This window comes from Phalacrocorax aristotelis, chromosome 15 (genome assembly GCF_949628215.1).
Source record: "Phalacrocorax aristotelis chromosome 15, bGulAri2.1, whole genome shotgun sequence".
In the NCBI taxonomy this organism is placed as follows: Eukaryota; Metazoa; Chordata; class Aves; order Suliformes; family Phalacrocoracidae; genus Phalacrocorax; species Phalacrocorax aristotelis.
Genome location: NC_134290.1, coordinates 5,816,979 through 5,836,768, shown reverse-complemented (window position 1 = coordinate 5,836,768; position 19,790 = coordinate 5,816,979). Strand labels below are relative to the sequence as shown.

At 54.2% G+C, this 19,790-nt stretch overlaps 2 protein-coding genes across 4 annotated transcripts; one reads left to right on the top strand and one right to left on the bottom strand.

Moving 5' to 3' along the window:
- Nucleotides 1-1,307: 1,307 nt before the first annotated feature.
- LOC142065022 (transmembrane protein 17B-like) lies at nt 1,308-3,802 on the top strand. The gene is made up of 5 exons (XM_075110742.1): nt 1,308-1,425; nt 1,756-1,859; nt 2,417-2,530; nt 2,927-3,165; nt 3,751-3,802. Exons 1-5 carry the CDS (start codon nt 1,308-1,310, stop codon nt 3,800-3,802), a joined length of 627 nt encoding a protein of 208 aa, XP_074966843.1.
- Nucleotides 3,714-15,052, bottom strand: P2RX6 (purinergic receptor P2X 6). 3 transcript variants are annotated; one of them, XM_075110202.1, is made up of 12 exons: nt 14,861-15,052; nt 14,593-14,743; nt 14,314-14,385; nt 10,016-10,091; nt 9,194-9,287; nt 8,826-8,906; nt 7,867-8,008; nt 7,570-7,679; nt 6,964-7,057; nt 5,823-5,888; nt 4,917-4,994; nt 3,714-4,135 (listed from the first exon to the last, which is right to left on the bottom strand). In XM_075110202.1, the coding sequence occupies exons 1-12, from the start codon at nt 14,995-14,997 to the stop codon at nt 4,097-4,099; spliced, it is 1,140 nt and encodes a 379-aa protein (XP_074966303.1). In that variant the 5' UTR covers nt 14,998-15,052; the 3' UTR covers nt 3,714-4,096. The 3 variants fall into 3 exon arrangements, with proteins under 3 accessions (XP_074966303.1, XP_074966304.1, XP_074966305.1); XM_075110203.1 differs by having other exon boundaries at nt 14,674-14,743; XM_075110204.1 differs by lacking the exons at nt 3,714-4,135; nt 4,917-4,994 and adding an exon at nt 5,147-5,239.
- Between the last annotated feature and the right edge of the window lie 4,738 nt (nt 15,053-19,790).

The window sequence follows — 19,790 nt, the reverse complement described above, 5'->3', positions numbered from 1 at the left end:
TGTCCTGTCCAGGCATGGCCAAATAGACGAGAAGGACCTCATGGGCCTTTCTGCTCATCCACTGTCCTCCCTTAGATCAGTGTCCTTGTCTAATAACAGGCTAATGTTTATAGCAGGGTGTATTTTTTTTTCCACATTTGGTTAGATTTTCTGTGAAATCCACTTTGCATAGTTTTTTATTTGTTTTTTTAACCAGTAATGGAAGGACAGGGGAGCGGCTGCCCTGGGCTGGGCTGTGGGGCCACACTGCGGTGTCACAGCTGCTCAGAAGAGCTGGGGAAAGGGCATTCACCCTGGGCTGTTCTCACAGCATCGACCTGCCTTGAGAGACTGTGTCCTTGTGTGTGGAAGCCTTTGATGGACTTCAGTTAGTCATGTGTTGGTCTATCCACGCTTTCAGCCCCAGGTGGGGGTTGTTTTTTTGTTGGTGGGTTGGTTTTTTTTTCTGGCAGCACATGGCAATGCGCTCTGCATCTTCATTTTGGCTTTATCAAGAGGAAGAATCCTCTTTTTCCTTTGGTTTCTTATGTCCTTTGCCAGTGCCTGGCCCTTAAGACCACATTTACAATACTCTCTTCCAATATTTGCAGCAGCTGCTCTGATGTACCTTCTGAGATGGGTTGGAGGCTGAAGATCATGAGGTGAGACCATGCCTATTGGGTAGGACTGATTAACCGCGAAGGCCTCAAAGCACACAGCCTCTTTCCCTGCCCTTCACCCCCGGCTCAATCACTGTCTCTCACACACCATCGCCAACTGCCCTCCCCAGGACCCCCAAGCCTGGATGGGTCTTGGGATGCTGACCAGTGTGGAGACCCACGGGGGTGGGCCATTAGCAGGGAAGCTCACAACGGTGCGTAAAAAAATGCTTCATGAGTCTGGAGGCTTTGAAGAAGCGTTTCTGACAAAGAGCACCATCCCCTCCCTCAGCATTCTCATCTGTCAGGGAGTTTTGAGCAATAATTATATTGGTACAACCCAGTGGGAGAGCGTGCAGCGGAGCAGAGCGATGCCCGTGGGGTGCGCAGGCTGGGGACGCTGCTGCATCCCCATCATGGTGATGGGTCCAACCTGCTGCTCACCCCCTCAAGCTGCTGTGCAGAGGAGACGCTCTGTATCCTTGTGGCTCCAGTGCGGGCTTGGTGAGTTTTCCTTCCCCACATCCTCCTCCCAGCTCTGCAGCCCTGTCCCCGGTGAGCCAATGGCTGAGCGGCCCCGTGCATTAGCCCGACCTGTCATCCTGCTAATTGTCTTCTGGCTAATCCCGGCTGAGCTGCGCTGGGGCAAGCGGGGTTCGGCTGCCAGCCATGGCTGCGCACAACCCTCTGCGCCCCAACCTTCGCTGGGGCTTGGTGGCATTCAGCAGCTCCCTCTTCATCAACAACAAGACACAGGACAGCGGCGCTGCCCACACCTACCACCCAGGTACGGCAGCAGGGCTCAGCTGCAGAGGGGGTTGGCGGGAGTGGGGTGGGGGGGTTGCTTCATCACCGTGAGCCCGCTCAGCACGTCACTAAAGCACCTGGGTGCCTCTGAGCCAGGAGCACTCAAAGGGTGCCTGCACCCACCCACTGATGAGAGGGAGCAAAAATAAGCGCATTTGCTGCAAACAGCAGTTCTTGCGATGCAGCCATTCCCACAGGCATGGCCGGGGCCATCGCTCTGCCCTCTGCCAGCTGCGAGCAGGGCTCCCTCTGGGCAGCGAGACCCTGGGAGTGCTGAGCAGCCCTGCCCACCCCTGCCTGCCCTGCCTAGCCCACGAGGTCCTGGCCAGCCTGCCCCTCCAGATGATGCTCTACTTCAACGTCTACTACTTCCCAGTCTGGTGCCTGGCTGAGGGGATGATGCTGCAGCTGAAGGTACTGTCCTGTGGGGCACATGGTGGGGGGAGTGTGAGCCTGCTTGTGCCCAACCTCCCTGGGCACGCAGGGGCCACACTGAGCAGGGGAGAGGGAAGCATCTTCAAAATTAATGGGCCCCTACACACATGAGCAAAATGCCCTGTCCCACACAAGACAAGATGGCTCGCCTCTTGCTCCCAGAAATGGAAATCACGAGAACAACCACTGAACTTTCCAGGAAGGGAAGGTTAAACTGAGGGCAGAGTGGGCAGGGTTGGGCACCAGCACGGGTGAGAGCTGGCAGAGCGTGGGGAGCTGGGCATGTGGAAGAGGACACGGGCAGGAGGGCGCCAGGAGCTGGGCATGGGGCACGGGAGGTGGACATAGGGAAATGGGCACGGGGTGTAGAGGATGGGGAGATGGGCATGGGGATGTGGGCATGGGGCACAGGGAACAGGGTAAAGGGGATGGGGTTGTGGGCACAGAGTGCAGAGGATGGGAAACTGGGCATAGGGAGGTGGACACAGGGTGTCAGGGATGGGACTGGCTGGGACAAGGCTGTGCCCCCGCTACAGTACCACCTGCTGCCTCAGCACTACCAGTTCTTGCTGGTCACTGCCTTCCTCATCCTCTCGCTGGCTGAGGGCTCCCGTCTCTACCTGGGCTACGTGGGGAACCTGCAGGAGAAGGTAGGCACCGTCCCTCTGCCCTGGCCCCAAGTCCCCTGTGCTTGGCGAGGGAGAGCCCTGCTGAGGGAGCTGTGGCTATGCTGGCTGTCCCCTCGCTCAGGACCGGAGTGCCGGCCACTGCCTGTTCCTCCTGGAGCTGCCTTGACAGGGAATCGGGGGTGCAGGCAGGACCTGGAGGCAGGGGACAAAGGGGACCCACTCAGTCTCCTGCTGTATCCCTCCCTATGCTGTGGGTGTGACGCTCCAGCACCGGGCTCGACAGCATCCCACCCCATCCAGGCCCAATTCCGCATGGCAGGGGAACTGCCGGTACCCAGGTGCCAAGGCCAGCGGCAGCCAACACAGGGAGCAACTAGGGCAGAGGGTCCTCCACCCCAACGGCCTCTGCTCCCACAGGTGCCTGAGCTGGCTGGCTTCCTCCTCCTCTCCTTCCTGATCCAGCTCCCCCTCCTGCTTTTCCTGCTGACGGACAGCCATGTCATCCGCCTGCCGCTGGAGGTGGCCGTGCACAGCCTTCTCTTGGCCTTCCTCGTCGCTGAGATTGTGGCTGCCTTCCTTGCACTGAAGACGATGACGAAGCAGCTCATGGCACAGTTCTACCTGTGGCAGTTCAAGGAGGGTGGCAGGGGACATCGGTGAGGCAGCTGAGGAGGGGGTGATGCTCCAGGACCCCTCCATCCCCCCCAGTCCCAGCAGGAAGCATTAAACGGCACTCAGACCCCTGCTGCGCCTCCACACTCTTTTTGAGCCAGGCAGCTTGGCAGCTCACAGGGTTCCTGGAGCACCCCACAGGCACCCACCTGGCACGTCCCATCCCTGCACCGGGTCAGCACAGCCCAGGGCAGGTGGGAGCGCAGGGCTGAGCACCTCCACGCTCCTCACGCTCAGCCCAGGGCTGTGCTTGTCCTCGCTAAGCACCAGCCCAGGCAGGAACCAGGAGCCACTGCACCCCCTGCAAGGTGCAAGTACCAGCCCAGGGCTGCCCCTTAAGCTCAGCTCTTAAAACATCCCTGACCACAGCTGTAGTGGGGGCAGGGGGGGGACAGTCTTGTTACGCCCTGGGGTGCTTCCAGGCATCTGGGTGGCTCACGGGGAAGCACTTGGGGTCCTTGTGAGGTACAAGAGTAGCACCACAAAAACCTTTGCGGGGCTAGAGACAGAACAGAGCCACCTCCTGCTTTTTGAACAGCTTTATTTCGTTGCATCCATGTTTTCCACAGGAAATCAAGGCCCACGGCCATGTGGAACGTGAAGAAGCAGAAAGTGCTTTAAGCCTCTTGTGCTGAGCACAGGGTAGCTGCTTCCCAGCAAGGTCTAGCTCCCACAGCAGCTCTGCGGTGTGGCTCTGCTCCATCACCAGCCAGTCAGTGCTGGGAGCTGTATGTGGGGTGGCTTTGTGCTCCAGGAGCCAAGAACTTTTGCTGGTGCAAATGTTTCCAGGAAAGGCAGACCCTAACCCCAGCAGCACACACAGGCCAGAACTGGGCTGCAGCTGTGCCCCTATCACATCTACCTGGAGGCTGCTCCAGAGTGAAGGGTGCTTTGGGCAGAGCATTCCTGGTGTCCCTAAGCTGCAGCTTCTGCCTTACCTTTAGGGGGTTTTGCCTGCAAAATGAACAGGGGCATCTTAGAGACAAGGGGACAGCCCAGGCAGGTGGTCCTGCGCTGCTCTGCTCAGTCCCACATGACCAGATTCATTGTTTGAGACCCCCCTCCACTCACGATTTGAGATCAGGCATTCAGAACAACTATTTTCCCCCCAGTAGGGTGGTGCAGCCCTGGGGCAGTTCACTGGGAGCTGGGGGATCTCTGCCCTCAGAGGTTTCTAAGAATTGGCCAGATAAAGCCAAAGATGACCCAAGCTAGGGCTGGCAGCTCTCCTGCTCTGTGGGGGCCTCCCAGCCCACACCCTGCGACTCCCTGACCCACCCGGGCTGGGCAGCACCAAAGCAGGAACCATGCACAGAGAGAAAACATGTCACTGACCCACAGCATCTGAAGAGCCGCCCTCCCTCCACACGGAGCTTGGCCAGACAGTTCAGAAGAGGGTGAATACATGTGGGGCTGGGTCAGGTTTCTAAAGTAAAGTCCCCTCAGGGATTCCTTGTTCTCTGACAGTAGTTGAGGTTGTGCAGCTTTCCCTGCAGTCTGGGCACCAGCTGGGCCCCTCTTCAACTCAGCCGCCTGTTGTCACTAAACTTGCAAGAGTTTAATCTCTGTCAGGTTCAGTTTAGACCAGCCACCAAGCCCAAGAGGCAGAGATTAAGAACAACTCTACTGGAGTTTTCCCAGATCTTGCAAATCAAGTTTTAACCAAGGGGCAGAAAATAAATCCACTCGCAAGCTTCACTTGAACCTCAGCTCTCTAGAGCAGCCCCATCCTTACCTCCTCAAACTTCTCCTTCCAATAGAAGTCAGCCTTCGCATCCAGGTAGAGCAGAACCAGGTCACAGACCACTGTGGCCTGGAGACAGACAAACGCAGCAGGGCAGTCAGCAGTGACCCTTCCTGCAGGAGTGCCAGGCCCTCTGTCCTGGCTCCCACCAAGCCCTGCAGCCAGCTGGTGGCCAAACTCCAGCACCTGGCCAGCGTTGGGGGCAGCGAGCCTGACCTGCCTCCAGCCCAGGCCATCCAGGCAGCTCCACCAGGTCCTCTTTGACCCAACCTGCTCCCACTAGCTTCACAGGAGGTTAGACCTGATTATCTGGGCTGCAATGCATGGACACAGCGTGAGGGCTGGTCCAGCAGAGAGCAGCCATCACAGCCACCTGAGGGACTGGGATGAGCACATCTAGGAAGAAAGAGGGGGTAGGGCGGCAGCCCAGGCTCCCCATTACCCTGCTGAAAGGGAAGAGCCACAGAAGTGCCCTACAAGGGGCTGTCCCATCTTGATGACTACAACGCCATGTCTGTGCTGGAGCTGGACACTGGCTCACTCCCTTTAGACTCGGGAGAAACAGAGAGGAGGTGCTCTCTCCTGCTGGCGGAGACAGCTGGAGCCGACCAGCCAGCAACACCCCAGCACTATGCCTTCCCAGGGTCACCACAAACACTGACCCCCATGAGATGTGCCCCTGACGGTGCTCAGGGCCCTGGATCTGGCGGTGTCATTACTGCTACTGATCATAAACAGGAAAACGGGAGCTAACACCCTGCCAGACAATCTTCCCCCCCACCCCAAGACTGGCAGGCACCCAGGAAGCCTCATGCCCAGGCAGGCAGGGGAAACAACAGATCAGTGGCAAATCTCAGCCCAGGCATCGGTGGAGAATAGCTTATCTGGAGTACTCACGGCACCAAAGAATGCGATGCCAGTGCCGAAGCTCACAGCAGCAGGAATTATGCTGAACTTCCCAGCCTGGTGAGAAACAGTGGGTGAAGGGGGAAGACAGCAGGTGGAGAAAGGTGAGAGGGCTGTGAACAAGCCCCACTGAGCAGCATGCTTAAAGCCAGGGAGGTGCTGGAGGAAACCAGGCTAATTTCTCAGTGCCCAGCTGTGGGAACCTGACTGCTATTGCCTTGACTCAGAACCACTTTGGCTGTCAAAGAAGGATTGAGGCAGCTCAGGACTCGGTGGCAGCAGAGGTTACTGCGACCCACCTACTCCTGCAGGCACAGCGGGAGCCTCCCTCCTGCCGCAGAACCCAGCAGCTGCCACCCACAGAAGTACAACCCAGCAAAGAGCAAGCACAACCCTGATGTGACATGTCCCTCCCTGCCCAAATGAGCCTGGTATCTCTGAGGAAAAATTTTCAGGTTCCTTTTCTCTCCTGCTCCGCACCTCCTGGACCTGGTCTCACTACCCAGAAGTGGTGCGCCCTGTCCTGCACTGTGTGCTTCACCCTCTTCAGGTGAAAAGGCCACTGCTAAGCACAACAGATCAGCTGTGGACATCTCTCAGGGTGGCAAGTCCTCTCAGCACAGGCTCCGTCTTGCACAGCTGAGTAATGAGTTTGTCACAAGCTGCAGAGTAGCATCAGCCATGATCATGCCCATGCCTCTTCTCCCTAAGGGTACAATTAATCAATAAGGGATTAATTGTCCAGGTTCAGAAGAGTTCAGGTTGATCTTTGCCAGGGTGCTCCCACCATGAGACCCTCAGAGATGCCCACAGGCCCTCTGCCCAGATAAGCTCACCTTGCCTACAGGGCCCAGCACTTCACAACACCTGTGTCAGATCCTCAGTGAGGGAAGCCTCCCTGCTCAGGGCATTACCCAGAAGTTTATCTTCAAATGGGAAAGACCATTTTTTCCTGCTCTGCTTGGAAAATTCTGGAAAGAGGTGAAGAGCTCACCACAGTGGGGGGAAGCAATGCCAGCAGGAAGCCATAGGGCTGGCTGCAGGAGAGAGCAGCAGGGAGCAGTGTGAGGAGTCAGCCCTGGTGACAAGGCTGCCAGGACTGCATATTCGAAGTCTGCAGAGGAGATGGTACCTGGCCGTGCACGGAGATGTCAAAGCGGATGCCGTAGAGCTTCAGGAGGTTCCGGTAGAGCTGCCGCTGCGAGTCCCAGTAGTAGGAGGCAGTTCTGTGGGAGGCATTGGATGCGGCTCAGAAAGCCACAGCAGCTCTGCGCAGGCAGCAAGGCAAGAGGGCTGCCAGTGCCGTACGGCTGCTGGGGCTGCCATGTGCCTGTGCACACCTTGTGACCTCCAGCAGGCTGGGACATGGGTCATGCACGTACTGCCATGACTCACTAGCTTGGCATCAGCAGTGGGGCATCAGTGTCGGCTCAGCACCGAGCCTGGGGTCACTGGGGGCACGCAGCTCCCAGTGCACCCAGTTCAGGGTCAGCATGGGCGTGGACAGCCACACATCCCTGCCCTCAGGCAGGAAATGCCTCGCACAGCTCCAAACAGAGCAGAGCTACAAGGTGTGGAAACTACCAAAGCACCCTGGTACTGACAGGCCCTGCGCTGAGTTACCATATCCCGTTGTCCCTGCTGCTCCTCTCAGAGCACCAATTAGGAAAACAGATTTCAAATAATTGCCATGTGCTCAACTCACAGGCCCGTGTGGCCGCTGTCCCAGCATCCTCACCTGAAGTTGTACATCCTGTCCTGCAGGCTGAAGGAGTACTGTGGCTGGCACTGGGCAGCGGGCTGATCCAGATTGCAGTCCCATTCTATGCGAACTCCAATGCTGCCCCCCTGCAAAACACATTTTATTCCAGAAGCATGGCATCAGAGATTTGCAGAGTTCTTTACTGTTCAGACATTCACAGATCACCCCACTCCCTTAGCATTTCAGGGGCTAGTCCTGTCCCCTGCCCCTTGCCCACATCCCTGGGGAATTTGGAGTCATCTTCCATACTTTAAAAAAACCAAAAACAAGTACCAGCAGTGCGAGGTCTCCAAAGGTCTCTCCAGCTGCCTCCACCATGTCACGGACACGGAAGATGGGGCAGGATGGGTTGAAGAACGGATCGTACGTGCAGCTCTTGAAATAGGTGGGGTCATTGGTTTGCAAAGTATTGCACCTGAGACAGGGGAGAGAGAGAGGTGGAGTGGGGTGTGGGAGGTCAGGGAGCCCTACTGCAGGACTGAAAAGGAGACCCTTCCACCAGAGTGGGAACACTAATGCTCCTGCTTCAGGGGGAGATGTTAATTGCCTCTCCTAAAGCCTCACTTGGAAAAGGGGTGGAGAGAAACCAGCGAGGCATCACAGGTGGAGATATCACCCTTTTCAGCAGCAGCCACTCTTTCCCCTCCCAGCTCCTCTCCTCCACCTCTGCCTTTGGGCTTCTCCTTTCTACCTCATCGCCTTGCTCGCATCGCTGTGTGATGTAATGACCCAGCTTGAGTCACTGAACCCAGCTCGCTCTAGGGGCGATAGAGGGGCCGTGCACCAGCCCCAAGCCATGTCTCCTGCCAGAGTAAAGCAGCGCAGTCAGCATGCCTGCGGCTGAGGCCAGCGCAGCCCTTTACCGGACCTCTGTGAAACTATTTTGCAAGGACTAATATGCAAAAATATATGGGGTAAAATAAGACCCTGGGAACGACTGGCTTTGTCCAGCTCTGTCTGTGGTGCTCTAGACAGGGAGACGGACGGACATAAGTCCCTTTCTCTGAGGGCTCCCCATCTCATTGCTCTTACGACTGCAAACACAGATGCTGCTGAAGCAACCAGTGTTCTGAACACAGCATCCTGAACTGTAACTGCCCGAGCCACCATCCGTCCTGGATGGCACATGGCTTCTTGGCCACCTCTGCTGCTCAGCCCCAAGGCAGACAAGCTCACCACAGAGGATGGACTAGGCTGCATGCACAGTCCAGCTGGAGGAGTGTCGTACTTACTTGGAGAAGTTAAATTTGGTGAAGTGGATAGTATTTTTTATAAAAAGAGTGAAATTCTCCGCCTCAGCCAGAAGAGGTTTCCTGGAAAACAATGACCAATGAACTCAAATTTCGCACTGTGGTCAAGGAACCTTCCCTTTCCCCTCACTCCGCAATCTCTTCCACAATCCCAGGACTTCTGCTACAGTGGACAGTTTTAAGAAATGTTCTTGCATTAGATTCTCTGGGCTTAACTGACAATGTCAAAGATCTCCCTGAGCCTGGGTGCCCCTCAAGGTCTAAGTATGATCAGGCCTCTGGTTATGTAGAGCACAGAGGGAAGGAACCAAAGCTCTCAATGTCTGCTGTCCCCTCACCCTGTGCCTTACCTGGGCAGGGTGTTGTTCTCCACAGGACACCAGCCATAGATCTCACAGGTGGAACGGGTGGTGTTGAACATCACACATCTCCCAGTTTTTATCCCTAGAAATAAGCCAATGTATATCATTTACTATTCCTTTTCAAAACATCTTCTCTGCAGCTCACCTCCTGGGATAGTGCCCTGGCCACAGGCTTGTTCTGGCCTTCTCAAAACCTGAACCACAAAGACAACCCTGGGATCATCTTCAGTGTTTTCCCCACCCCTGTGAAGCCTTCCCTCGAGGCCAAATGACAGGAGCTGTTTTACGAAGACAAGAAGCTGCTTGCCACTGTCAGCACCTGTCTGTCCAGCATAGCCTCTCTTGCCCCATGGCTGATGAAACCACCTGCTCCCTGGGTGGGAACACAGTGAGCTGGGGCAGTCCCACACACAAAGCTTTGGCAGATGACCTCCAGAACTGAAATGTCCTTCTCCAGCTGAACTCACAAGGGCTGCTAATATTAATCAGCATGAAATAAAAGCCAGGTTTTATTACAAAAGGAAAACCTGCCCATCGCACAGCACAGCGGTTTCAATTCCAGCAGCCAACATCAGAAACAAAGCACCCCTGTATTTGCTGTGACAGCATGTTCTGTCTTCAGCACCTGCTCGTCCAGCCGTGACAGGTCACTGTAAGGTTTTGCCAAGAATAAGTGGCTGGAGAGCACTTCCACGCACACTTACAAAAAGCACTGAACACAGGCAATCAGGCACCTTTGTGGATCTTTTTGGTACCAAACATGAGGTATTAAATGATTTTATGGGGTTCTTTTAGCAAAATATCCAGTACCGTTGCCATGAATCACTGGGTTTCCCTTGGGACAGTCTGCATCTTCTGTGCATATCGCATCAAGAACAGTGGGGCTCTGAGAGAGAGAGAGAAGAAAGCACTGTTACTGCGCTGCGCAGCTGCCTGAGGCCATGAAGTCACTCACCCGTATTTCTGTGCTGCTGCTCCTGTTTCTCCAAACACATCGCAAATGCTTACAGAAGACATCCGCCATGCCCAGAACCCCAGCAACCTCCAGCCAGCGAGGAGACAGGCATCTCCGAGGGGCAATCCTTCCCACCTATCTCCACGCTCTCTGGGGTGCTCACCTCCTCCACCCTGGAGGCAGAGGAAGCTTCAAGGAGCTAGCTCAGATCTTTCGGCTGGGATTGAGAACAAGCATAGTTGGGTTCAGGAGGGCCTTAATGGCAGAGCCCATTAAGCACCTTGGAAAACACCACCACAATTCCCTCGGGGAAGTGCTGAAGAGACCCTAAATGCAGCATAACAGAAGTTTTACGAAACACATGCTTCACCCTCACTCTGGACCCACCTGATTGCCTGAAGCAGCAAAAAGCTCCTATTCAAACACAGAGAGATGGTGGCAGGTGGGGGAATATGAGTAACACCCTCCCCCAGCTACTCCCAGGTCATTGCAGGAGTCACTGGCCCATCAGAAACCCACCTCCCCAAGCCCAGAGGGGTACAGAGGCCCAAAGGCAGGTAGGGAAACCCCAGTTATGGAGCCAGAGGAACTGGGGTCCGTCCAGGCCCTCTCAGGGCTGTCCCAGAACAGCCTCAGCCCCTTGCTCCAGGTGTGAAACCCACCATCAGCCAAAAGAAGCAGCCCTCTGAAGCACCTTTGGGCTGGGTGGGGGTGGGTGTCACTGCCTAGGAGTATGGGAATCATTATGGGATGCAGAAGAGCATTTTGGGACTGCACAGGACATTTAGGGAAGGAAGAAAAGGCATGGAAAAAGAGTGATCTAGGTGATCTGAGAAGGAACAAACATTGGAAATAGAGGGATAAAAGGATGCAAAGGACTGGTTCCATGTACAGAGCTGGCTGGTCAGTACACTGGTCCGTCCATGCCCCCACCCCATCATCAGTCTGTCCTGTCTTCAGACTACACTCCGTTTCTGACTATTTTCCTGGGAGAGGAGCTATATTCTGTATGCACTTTGTGTGTACGGGGGTCTGAGTGCCAGCAGCTGGAGTGGGACCACTGGTTGTCACTGGGGCCTGTCTGCCTGGGTATCAGCTGCTGCGAGTGCAGGTGTGCATGTGAAGGTGTGAGTCACAGCAAATGCCCGGGCCACACGAGCGAGGGAGGAGGTAGCCTGGGAGCAAGCCAGGGTATCTAAGGGCAAACCCACAGGACTACCAGAGTCAGGGAGCCCTGCCTGACTGCTGGAGAAGGGTGGCTACCAGATTCATGCCCCTCACCCCCACCGATGGCCCACTCATAGCAATGCTGTAATAAGCACTTACAAGAGCACTCTGTCGTCCTGGATCCAAATCAGATGTCAAGGATTCAGCCTCCAGAAGGACCCAGACAACAGATACTTGCAGATAAGCGTACTGGTCCCTTCCCAAGTCCAGGTAACAAGACACATGACAAGTGCCACTTAGCAGACAGACACTTGTGGGTGTTTACGGCATGCAAGCTGCAAAGCTTGGGAGAAATTCAGGTACTGAAGTCTGTGGTGGTGTTACAGAGAACCTAAAACCGGGCCAAGAAGGTTTCAACCTCCCCTACCACCTTTTAGTGGAAATGAGCCTTGAAAAAAACAAAAAAAAAATCTGTTGGTGCTGGCATTCTCCACAGGCATGATCCAAACCAGGCTACATGTGCCACAATTGCATTGTGAGAGAAGCAGAGACCTAGATTCAGTTAAAAGCCCTCATGAGGCCCTGAAGCTGTGCTCCTGAAGTTCTCTAAACCATTGCTGCATCTTGCTTGTGTAAGGGTCTAAAAGCTTGGGAAAATCAGGAGTAACAAGTTTTTCTAGGAACATATCCATGAATTACAGGTTTGGGACAGGACAGGACAGGAATATGAGCACACCAGCATTTAGAACTGGTTTCTTGAGAAGCAGGTGAGCTACAACACAATTTTAGAAGACCTCCCCCAAGGTGCTCACAGCAGAGCTCAGATGCTGCTCGGAGTTGTAGCATTTGTGTTCCTGGGACAGGGGTGATTTCAGACAGGGGCAGCAAAGAGGTGCTTGTGTTGACAGCAGAGATCTGTGCATAAACACCAGGAACCTCAGGGCTGAAAGGTTTACATTTACTTTCTGTAGTCACAAATACATGAGTAGAGAATTACTTTGTTCTTAACCTAATTAGAAACAATTGCCGATTACCAGCCCTCAACAGCTATGCAGCCACGTACCAGGGGCCTGGAAGCACAGTGAACCTTTTTGGAGAGTTAACCACCAGTAGCATCACATGTGAGCAAAGAAGAATGACACTTCTCCCAAAATCCAACACCTGCCTCATTCCCTTAGGACACAGACAGTCCTGTGCCATTTGGGGCTGGGATGAGTGCCACTCACGTGCACGTTCGTCAACAGCATCTGTACCTGTAAGAGCTGAGCACGGCTGGATGTGCTAAAGACCATAATTTAAGTGAAATGGTCCCTTTGCCCCAGAGCTTGCATCTGGACAGAGTGGATGCACCATCTGACTAGTGCTTTCTGGCTCTAAGTCTATTTTGATCATCTACATTAACTTTCAGAGCACCTTGCAAATAGAGGCAAAGGGTTTCCAACCACTTAAAGTATTTGAGATCAATACTGGAAGGTGTCCCTAAGAGATGAGTCACAGCTCAGCTACAGATCTGAGCTCAACACAGGCATCAGCTGCTAGAACAGCCCACCCTGTGTTCAGGTGCTACCAGTGGCCCTAGCCAGACTTTTCCCTGGTCTGCCAGCACTGAATACTTTGGTAATCGAGAATATTCAGAACTTCCTGCAAAGGCAAAAGCTGTCACTGCTAAGTCTTCAAAGCTTTCCAAACATGAACATCAGCTACAGCCCCAAAGCCAGGAACTGAGAAACTACTGGAGAGTAGCACGGGGTGAAGGCTGTGGGAGGCACCCAGACACTTCACAGCACTGTAATGGGATGAAGAGCTCAGCTCTCTCCACATCCTTGGCTTGCACACTGCAAAAAGAAGCATCCAGAGATGCCCGCGAGAGAGCCCTGAAATGCTCTACGGCACGTCTTCCCCTGGGGACGTTCCTGCAGCTATCAGTACTTTAGGAGTTCTCAATATTTTAAAGAGAGACCATTAATACCATTTTTCCCGACCCCAAGCCAGGGCTGCTCTGCCTCTCCTGCAGCCTGTGGGCTGCTTTTGGAGAGCAGCCCAGCCCAGCTGCCTGCAGCACAGGGTAAGCTGGAAGCAGGAGCAGGCTGTACAGCAAAAGCCAAAAAGACCATTAGGACAAACAGTGCGCTCAAGCACAAGGTGCCTGCAGTGGCTTAGCTTAAAAGACACGTGCTCCTGTCTGCCAAGCAGGGTTCAGCTTGGGAGACTTCAGCTGAGGAACTGGTCTGAATCCAGCGTTAAAGGGAAGATTTCTCCCAGACAACATATACCACTAAGTGTCAGCTGACTGGCAAACCACCTAGACTTGTGCTCCATTCCTCTGAAAAATAGGACACTAAGATAGAGATGATACTAGTCCTGCAGCAGAGTTATAATGGAAATATGACACTGGTATCCATGGAGCGTGTGTAAAAGCATCATGAAAAATGGCAAAACAGAGGTAAGAGGATGGGGCAGAGCAAGTCAAGAAACCATGAATACGTGTGATACTCAAGAAGGACCACCGGGAAGAGGTATTAGCCAGGGATGGCAGTGCTGATGCCAGCTGCAGCGCAGAGATGGAATAGCAACAGGGAAACATAGCTCAGCCTCTCCAGAATGGCCCTTGTCCAAACATAGCTGAAAGCCTGTAAAGATCATACAGTGTCCCCACACCTCAAAAAGCCCAGAGAGCTGGTGAGGCCCCAACAGACTGCATCTCTTGTCCTGGTCACCACAAGTGACTTTGGCCAGGCTGCCTGGATACGTGTCTTGGTTCATGCAGATATGACAGACCAAGTACAAATGAGCAAGTAAGATTTATGGTCAATGAGAACGAGGGGAATCAGTTTTGTTTGGAATAAAAATACATATTTTCCCTTCTGCCTGGTCTGGTAGTGGGTTTTTCTGAGCTCCTGTACAGCTATAGAGCAGCAGCACTGACTGGCTTTGTAAATCTAATCCCACCGCAGCGCTGAGCTAAGGAACATCACAGGTCACTTACCTCAGGACAGGTGCCCTGGGCTTGCTTTGCTGTAGCGATGAAGTTGGTCACCAGGAAAAACACATTTTCTCCCTAGGAGGCAAGAAGGCACCTTCAGCAGAGCAGAGGACTTACGCCGTCGCACTCCTCAACAGCCGCTCAAGTTTTCTTTTTGGTAGCTTTTAATTCACGACGTTAACGTCGCCTTTCCTTTCCCAAAGGGTTTTACCACAGCTTTTCCCAGCGGCCTCCCTCCCCCGGGGCGGCTGAAGGGCTAACAGCGCGGGGGCCCGGCCGTACCTGCGGGGGCCGGGCGTAGTCCGCCGCGTCCCACAGCCGCCGGCCCGCGCCCCCCACCTCGGCGACGGCCGCCCCTTTCACCTTGGTGACAACGGCGGCACGGGGGGCGCCATCGGTGTCCTGGTAGCCCTTCCGCACCAGCAGCACCCACCTGCGGAGGGGCAGGGGGCGAGGCGCGCTGAGGGGATCCCCGGCCCGCCCCGCCGCCTCAGGGAGGGCCAGCCCCCGGGAGCGGCCGGCTCGCCGCGGCGGGAGGGGACCGCCCTACCCGAACAGGTAGCCCAGCACGCCGAGCTGCAGCAGGCGGTGCAACAGCCCGACCCGCCGGTTCCGCGTCTGCGCGAACTTCACCGTCTTGTAGTCGAGCAAGCCGCCGCACAGCTCGCCCAGCGCCGCGCCCGCCATGGCGACCGGCGGGGGACTGCGGCCCACCGGCCCCGCCCGCGCTCCCCGCCGCAGCCCCGCCACGCCCCGCGCAGCCTAGCCACGCCCCTCCGCCGCCACGCCCCGCCACGCCCCGCCACGCCCCGTCGGCGCGGCAGCAGCGCGGCGGGCCCGGGTCGGAGATGGCGGCGGGGGGCGGCGCGGCCGCGGGGGCTCGGGTGCGGCGTGGGGGGACCCCGCTGGCTGGAGCTGGCTCCGGCCCCGCCTCCGCGGGCGGTGTTCCCGGGATGGGTCCAGGGAGACGCCGGGCTTGTCCCGCCGGTCCTGGGAGGCAGCGGCCTGGCCTGATCCCGGGCCTTGTCCGCGTTCCCGCTGTGGCGGTGTAGGAGCAGCAACAAGGCGGCGGGCGCTGGGGCTGCCTGGGAGCGCTCGGCCGAACTCTCCCCAACGCCCTTTCCCCGCAGGCGAGGAGGACGCCGGCGGCCCGGCGGGAGAGAGCCGGTACCTGGCCGCATGCAGGGCCAGGGCCCTGCGCTCAGCCTGCGGCACCGTGGCCTGGGACCGCGGGTGAGGGCGGCAGCACCATCACCCCGTGTCAGGGACAGCCGCTGCAGGGCCCTGGGGGCGTCAGGGTCTGAACACGAGCCAGCAGTGTGCCCAGGTGGCCAGGAAGGCCAACGGCATCCGGGCTTGTATCAGGGATAGTGTGGCCAGCAGGAGCAGGGCAGGGATCGTGCCCAGGACTGGTGTGGCACTGTGCTACAGTGTGGGGCACTGGTGAGGCTGCACCTTGAACACTGGGCTCAGTTTTGGGCCCCTGACTACAAGAAGGCCCTGGAGGTGCTGGAGCGTGTCCAGAGAAGGGCAGCGGGGCTGGGGCAGGGTCTGGAGCACAAGTGTGCTGGGGGGCGGATGAGGGGGCTGGGGGGTTTAGCCTGGAGAAGGGGAGGCTGAGGGGAGCCCTTCTCGCTCTCTGCAGCTGCCTGAGAGGGGCTGGAGTGAGGGGGGGGTCGGTCTCTTCTCCCAGGTCACTAGTGATAGGATGAGAGGAAATGGCTTCAAGCTGCATCAGGGGAGGTTTAGACTGGATATTAGGAAAAATGTCTTCACTGCAAGAGTGGTCAGGCATTGGCACAGGCTGCCCAAAGAAGTGGTGGAGTCACCATCCCTGGGGGTGTTCAAAAAATGTGTAGACGTGGTACATCAGGGCATGGTTTAGGAGGCCTGGGGGTGTTGGGTGGATGGTTGGACTTGATGATCGTAGAGGTCTTTTTGAACCTTAATGACTCCATGATTCTATGAGGGGCTGCAAACTCCACCAGCAGCAAACCCCAGGGCTGTCCCCTCCATCACCCTGGTGTCACACTTGGCTGTGGTTCCTTGCCAGAACTAGAAATCATTGCAAATGCTCCAACCTAGGGACTGTCAGCTTCGTCTTTCCAACAAACGAAAACATCGTAACTCCTCTGAGTATCAGAGTAACCCAGGTTCTATTTCAAGAACATGTCAGGGACCCTGTTCTGCCTGCCTTGCTGTTACCTCTTGTTCAGATACTGTTTGGGGGCCAGCATTATGCCACACAAGGTTTGGTGTTTGGCAAGCAGTGGGGATCTGTCAGCAGGTTGTTTTGCAGGGCTCAGGAATGGGAGTTGACTCCTTCCCTGGATGCAGGAGGGTAGGTGGGAGGGTGGCATGTGCAGGTGTGTCATTATCCCTCTTCCCCCTTGGGTTGAGAATTTTTCCTGAGAGTGTGCTGTCTCCCCTGGGGTACTCCGTGTTTTTTAAATTGGTATTTTTAGGAAGACATAAAGCTTTTGTACCTTCATGCATTGGTTCGTGTCAGGTAGTTCCACCCATGAAAGCTGCTTTCAGTGGGCATGGCATTTTGGAAAAATGTAGTTTGGACCGTGAAAAGCCTTTCATACTAATTTTTGGTGATAAACCTTTTAGTTCTGTTGAGTTTGTTTTGTCTGGAATAGTCCTCTGAGGTCCCTTCCAGTTTGTTTTCCTGTGTCTGATATCCGAGGCTGGAGAATATAGTTTGGTTTTGCACTATCTGTTGAATAATCACAACGTCATTGCCATGCTTCTGTTAATTTTAAATATTTTTGAAATTAAGAATTCCCACTGACAGACATCAGGATACTGGCACAATACAGGCTTCTTAAATGTCAAAGGCAGGATTCAGAGCAGTCATAAGTAAACTAAAGGGGTATTTACTATGGCTGTACTTACAGACTGCCAGGTAGAATTATGTCCAGAGAGGTACATCGTCAGGCACAGTGGGCCAGAACCTTCTCCTTTTCCTCTGTGTCATGAATTTTGACAGCATAAGTATTTTTCGTCGTTTTTATGGAAGGAGAAATTATTTGTTTAATAACATAAACAAAATGAAATATCTTAAACCATATTCCGTGTTTGCTTTTCCAGCCTAGCTTTAAGTGGATTTAAACAGTACTGCTGTCATAGTGACTCTGTATGAGTGAAAAGGGTACCAGAACTGGTGTGCTGTTTGAACAGTGAGTGTTTAAAACTGCTGCTTTGTCACCTTTCTCCACCTGTTTTCATAACATTAACTTTTGTGAAGTTAGTATGCTACTAACTGGAGTCAGCCCAGTGCTGTTAGTCCTGTGAAGCTGCCGCAAAGCCAGGTGAAAGAGCAAGTTTCTGCTTTGGCTGTGGATCAGAAACATCCACCTGAAACAGACTATTCAGAGGATGTGGTTGATAACGGTTAAGGCTTTGTAAGTTGAATGTGCATGACTGGCATCTAAGAAAATGGAGCTTCTAAGTAGGGACAGGTAGAAAAGCAGCCCATCTAGAGTGAACCTGCAAGCCTCTCTTCTAGCAGCAGCACATGTCTGCTCTTCCCAGGAACATTTCACATGTCTAATACCTCTGTGATATTAGACTACAGATACTACGGATAAAGGGTGCAGAAGCAGAGCAGTGCTTCCAGCACTTAAGTCTCAGTCAGGCACTGTTTTGTCTAGAGATCATGGTTTTAGTCCCTGCTTTTCCTGGGTCGATACTCTTGCCTTTCATAATATAAGTAGCAACTCCCAGTTATACATGGACCGATTATGTGGGTTGTGGGTTACATGTGGCAGGGTCCTGTGCTCCGCAGAGCTGAGGTGCAGTGAAGGCAGTTTGGTGGGCTAGAGCTGGTTGTGCCAGCTTGTACCCAGAAGCACTAACAAGTCCTGCCAAACTTGAGGTTGTTGCATGTGGAGACAGTCTAGGAGTCCCTGTGCTGTGCTTTTAGTGAAGAGCGCAGAGCAGAGAGCCAGGATGGGTCTGCCTGGAGCCCCTGTCATGTGTCTGTGTCACATTTTCCAGCACTTGCATTAATCTCCTGTTTCAGTGCCTGAATCTCCAGGCCCCTGCTAGGATACAGGCAGAACTTCACTGTAAGTCATGCTGGTTGCTGCACTGAATGATGTGTTTTATCCACAAAGAACAAGGTCAGTTTAGACAGCTGAGAACACAAGTCTCTTATAACTAAGGCAACCATAGGCTTTGTTGGGAAGTCATCACGGATGAAGGGGATGGATTCAGTGCGTGAAACTCCAGTTAACATGGGATTTCCTTATTTTCTCTAGTGGTTGGATTCGGTATTAGAGGTTTAGGGTTCTATTATTTCTGTGCTAGGAAGATTGTAGGATTGCTGTATGTAGGCGGGCAGAGGACATGCTTTCATATTTGGGACTCAAGGTCTTCACATCCATTCCTGTTTTACATTCAGCTTTGCTGTCTCTCCCTGCCTACGCTCTTTTTTTCAAGGCATGATGAGGAACCAGGAAACCCGGTATAACTTCGCTGAGTGCAGGTTGTGCCGGGAATGCGAAGCACAGATGTACAAGGAACACTTTTGTCTTATGTCCCTTATTCATGTGGCAAAATGGGAATGAGCCTATCTTGGGGACAGGTTGTGAATTCAAAAATTAAGTCTGTTCTTCATAGAATCATAGGATAATTTGGGTTGGAAGGGACCTTTAAAGGTCATCTAGTCCAGCCCCACTGCAGTGAGCAGGGACATCTTCAGCTAGATCAGGTTGCTCAGAGCCTCTTCCAACCTGACCTTGAACGTTTCCAGGGATGGGGTGTCTACCTCTGGGAAGCCTGTTCCATCAGTGTTTCACCACCCTCTTTGTAAAAAGTTTCATCCTTATATCTAGACTAAATCTCTCATACTTTAAATCCATTACCCCTTGTCCTATTGCAACAGGCCCTGCTAAAAAGTTTGTCCCCATCTGTTGTGGTTCAGCCCCAGTCAGCAACTAAGCACCCCGCAGCCACTCGCTCACTGCCCCCACCCCTACGGGACAGGGAGAGAATTACAAGAGCAAAAGCCAAAAAAAAAAAAGAAAACTTGGGGGTTGAGATAAGAACAGTTTAATAATTAGGATAAAATAATAATTATAATATTGATTATGATAATAACAACAATAATGGTAATATAATGAAAAGGGAAAAATGGAAAAAAACCCAGAACCACAAGCGATGCAACCGCTCACCACCCGCTGACTGATGCTGCCGGTCCCCGAGCCGCGACTGCTGCCTCCCTGCCCCGGCCAGCAAATCCCAGGTAACACGCTGGGCATGACGTTACATGATATGGAATATCCCTTTGGCCAGTTTGGATCGTGGCTGTGCCCCCTCCCCTCCCGGCTGCTTGTGCCCCTGGCAGAGCGTGAGAGGCTGGAAAAGCCCTTGACTAGAACAAGCACTGCCCAGCAACAACCAAACATCGGTGTGTTATCACCATGGTTTTCATACCAAGTCCAAAGCACAGCACTGTGCCAGCTGCAGGG

Coding starts and splice junctions, on each gene's coding strand:
- LOC142065022 (XM_075110742.1), top strand. CDS start 1,308: ATGGCTGCGCACAACCCTCTGCGCCCCAACCTTCGCTGGGGCTTGGTG. Junction 1,426..1,755: donor TGCCCACACCTACCACCCAG/GTACGGCAGCAG, acceptor TGCCCTGCCTAG/CCCACGAGGTCCTGGCCAGC. Junction 1,860..2,416: donor GGATGATGCTGCAGCTGAAG/GTACTGTCCTGT, acceptor CCCCCGCTACAG/TACCACCTGCTGCCTCAGCA.
- P2RX6 (XM_075110202.1), bottom strand. CDS start 14,997: ATGGCGGGCGCGGCGCTGGGCGAGCTGTGCGGCGGCTTGCTCGACTAC. Junction 9,288..10,015: donor CCCAGTGATTCATGGCAACG/GTACTGGATATT, acceptor GCTTATTTCTAG/GGATAAAAACTGGGAGATGT. Junction 7,680..7,866: donor TTGGAGACCTCGCACTGCTG/GTACTTGTTTTT, acceptor TGTGTTTTGCAG/GGGGGCAGCATTGGAGTTCG.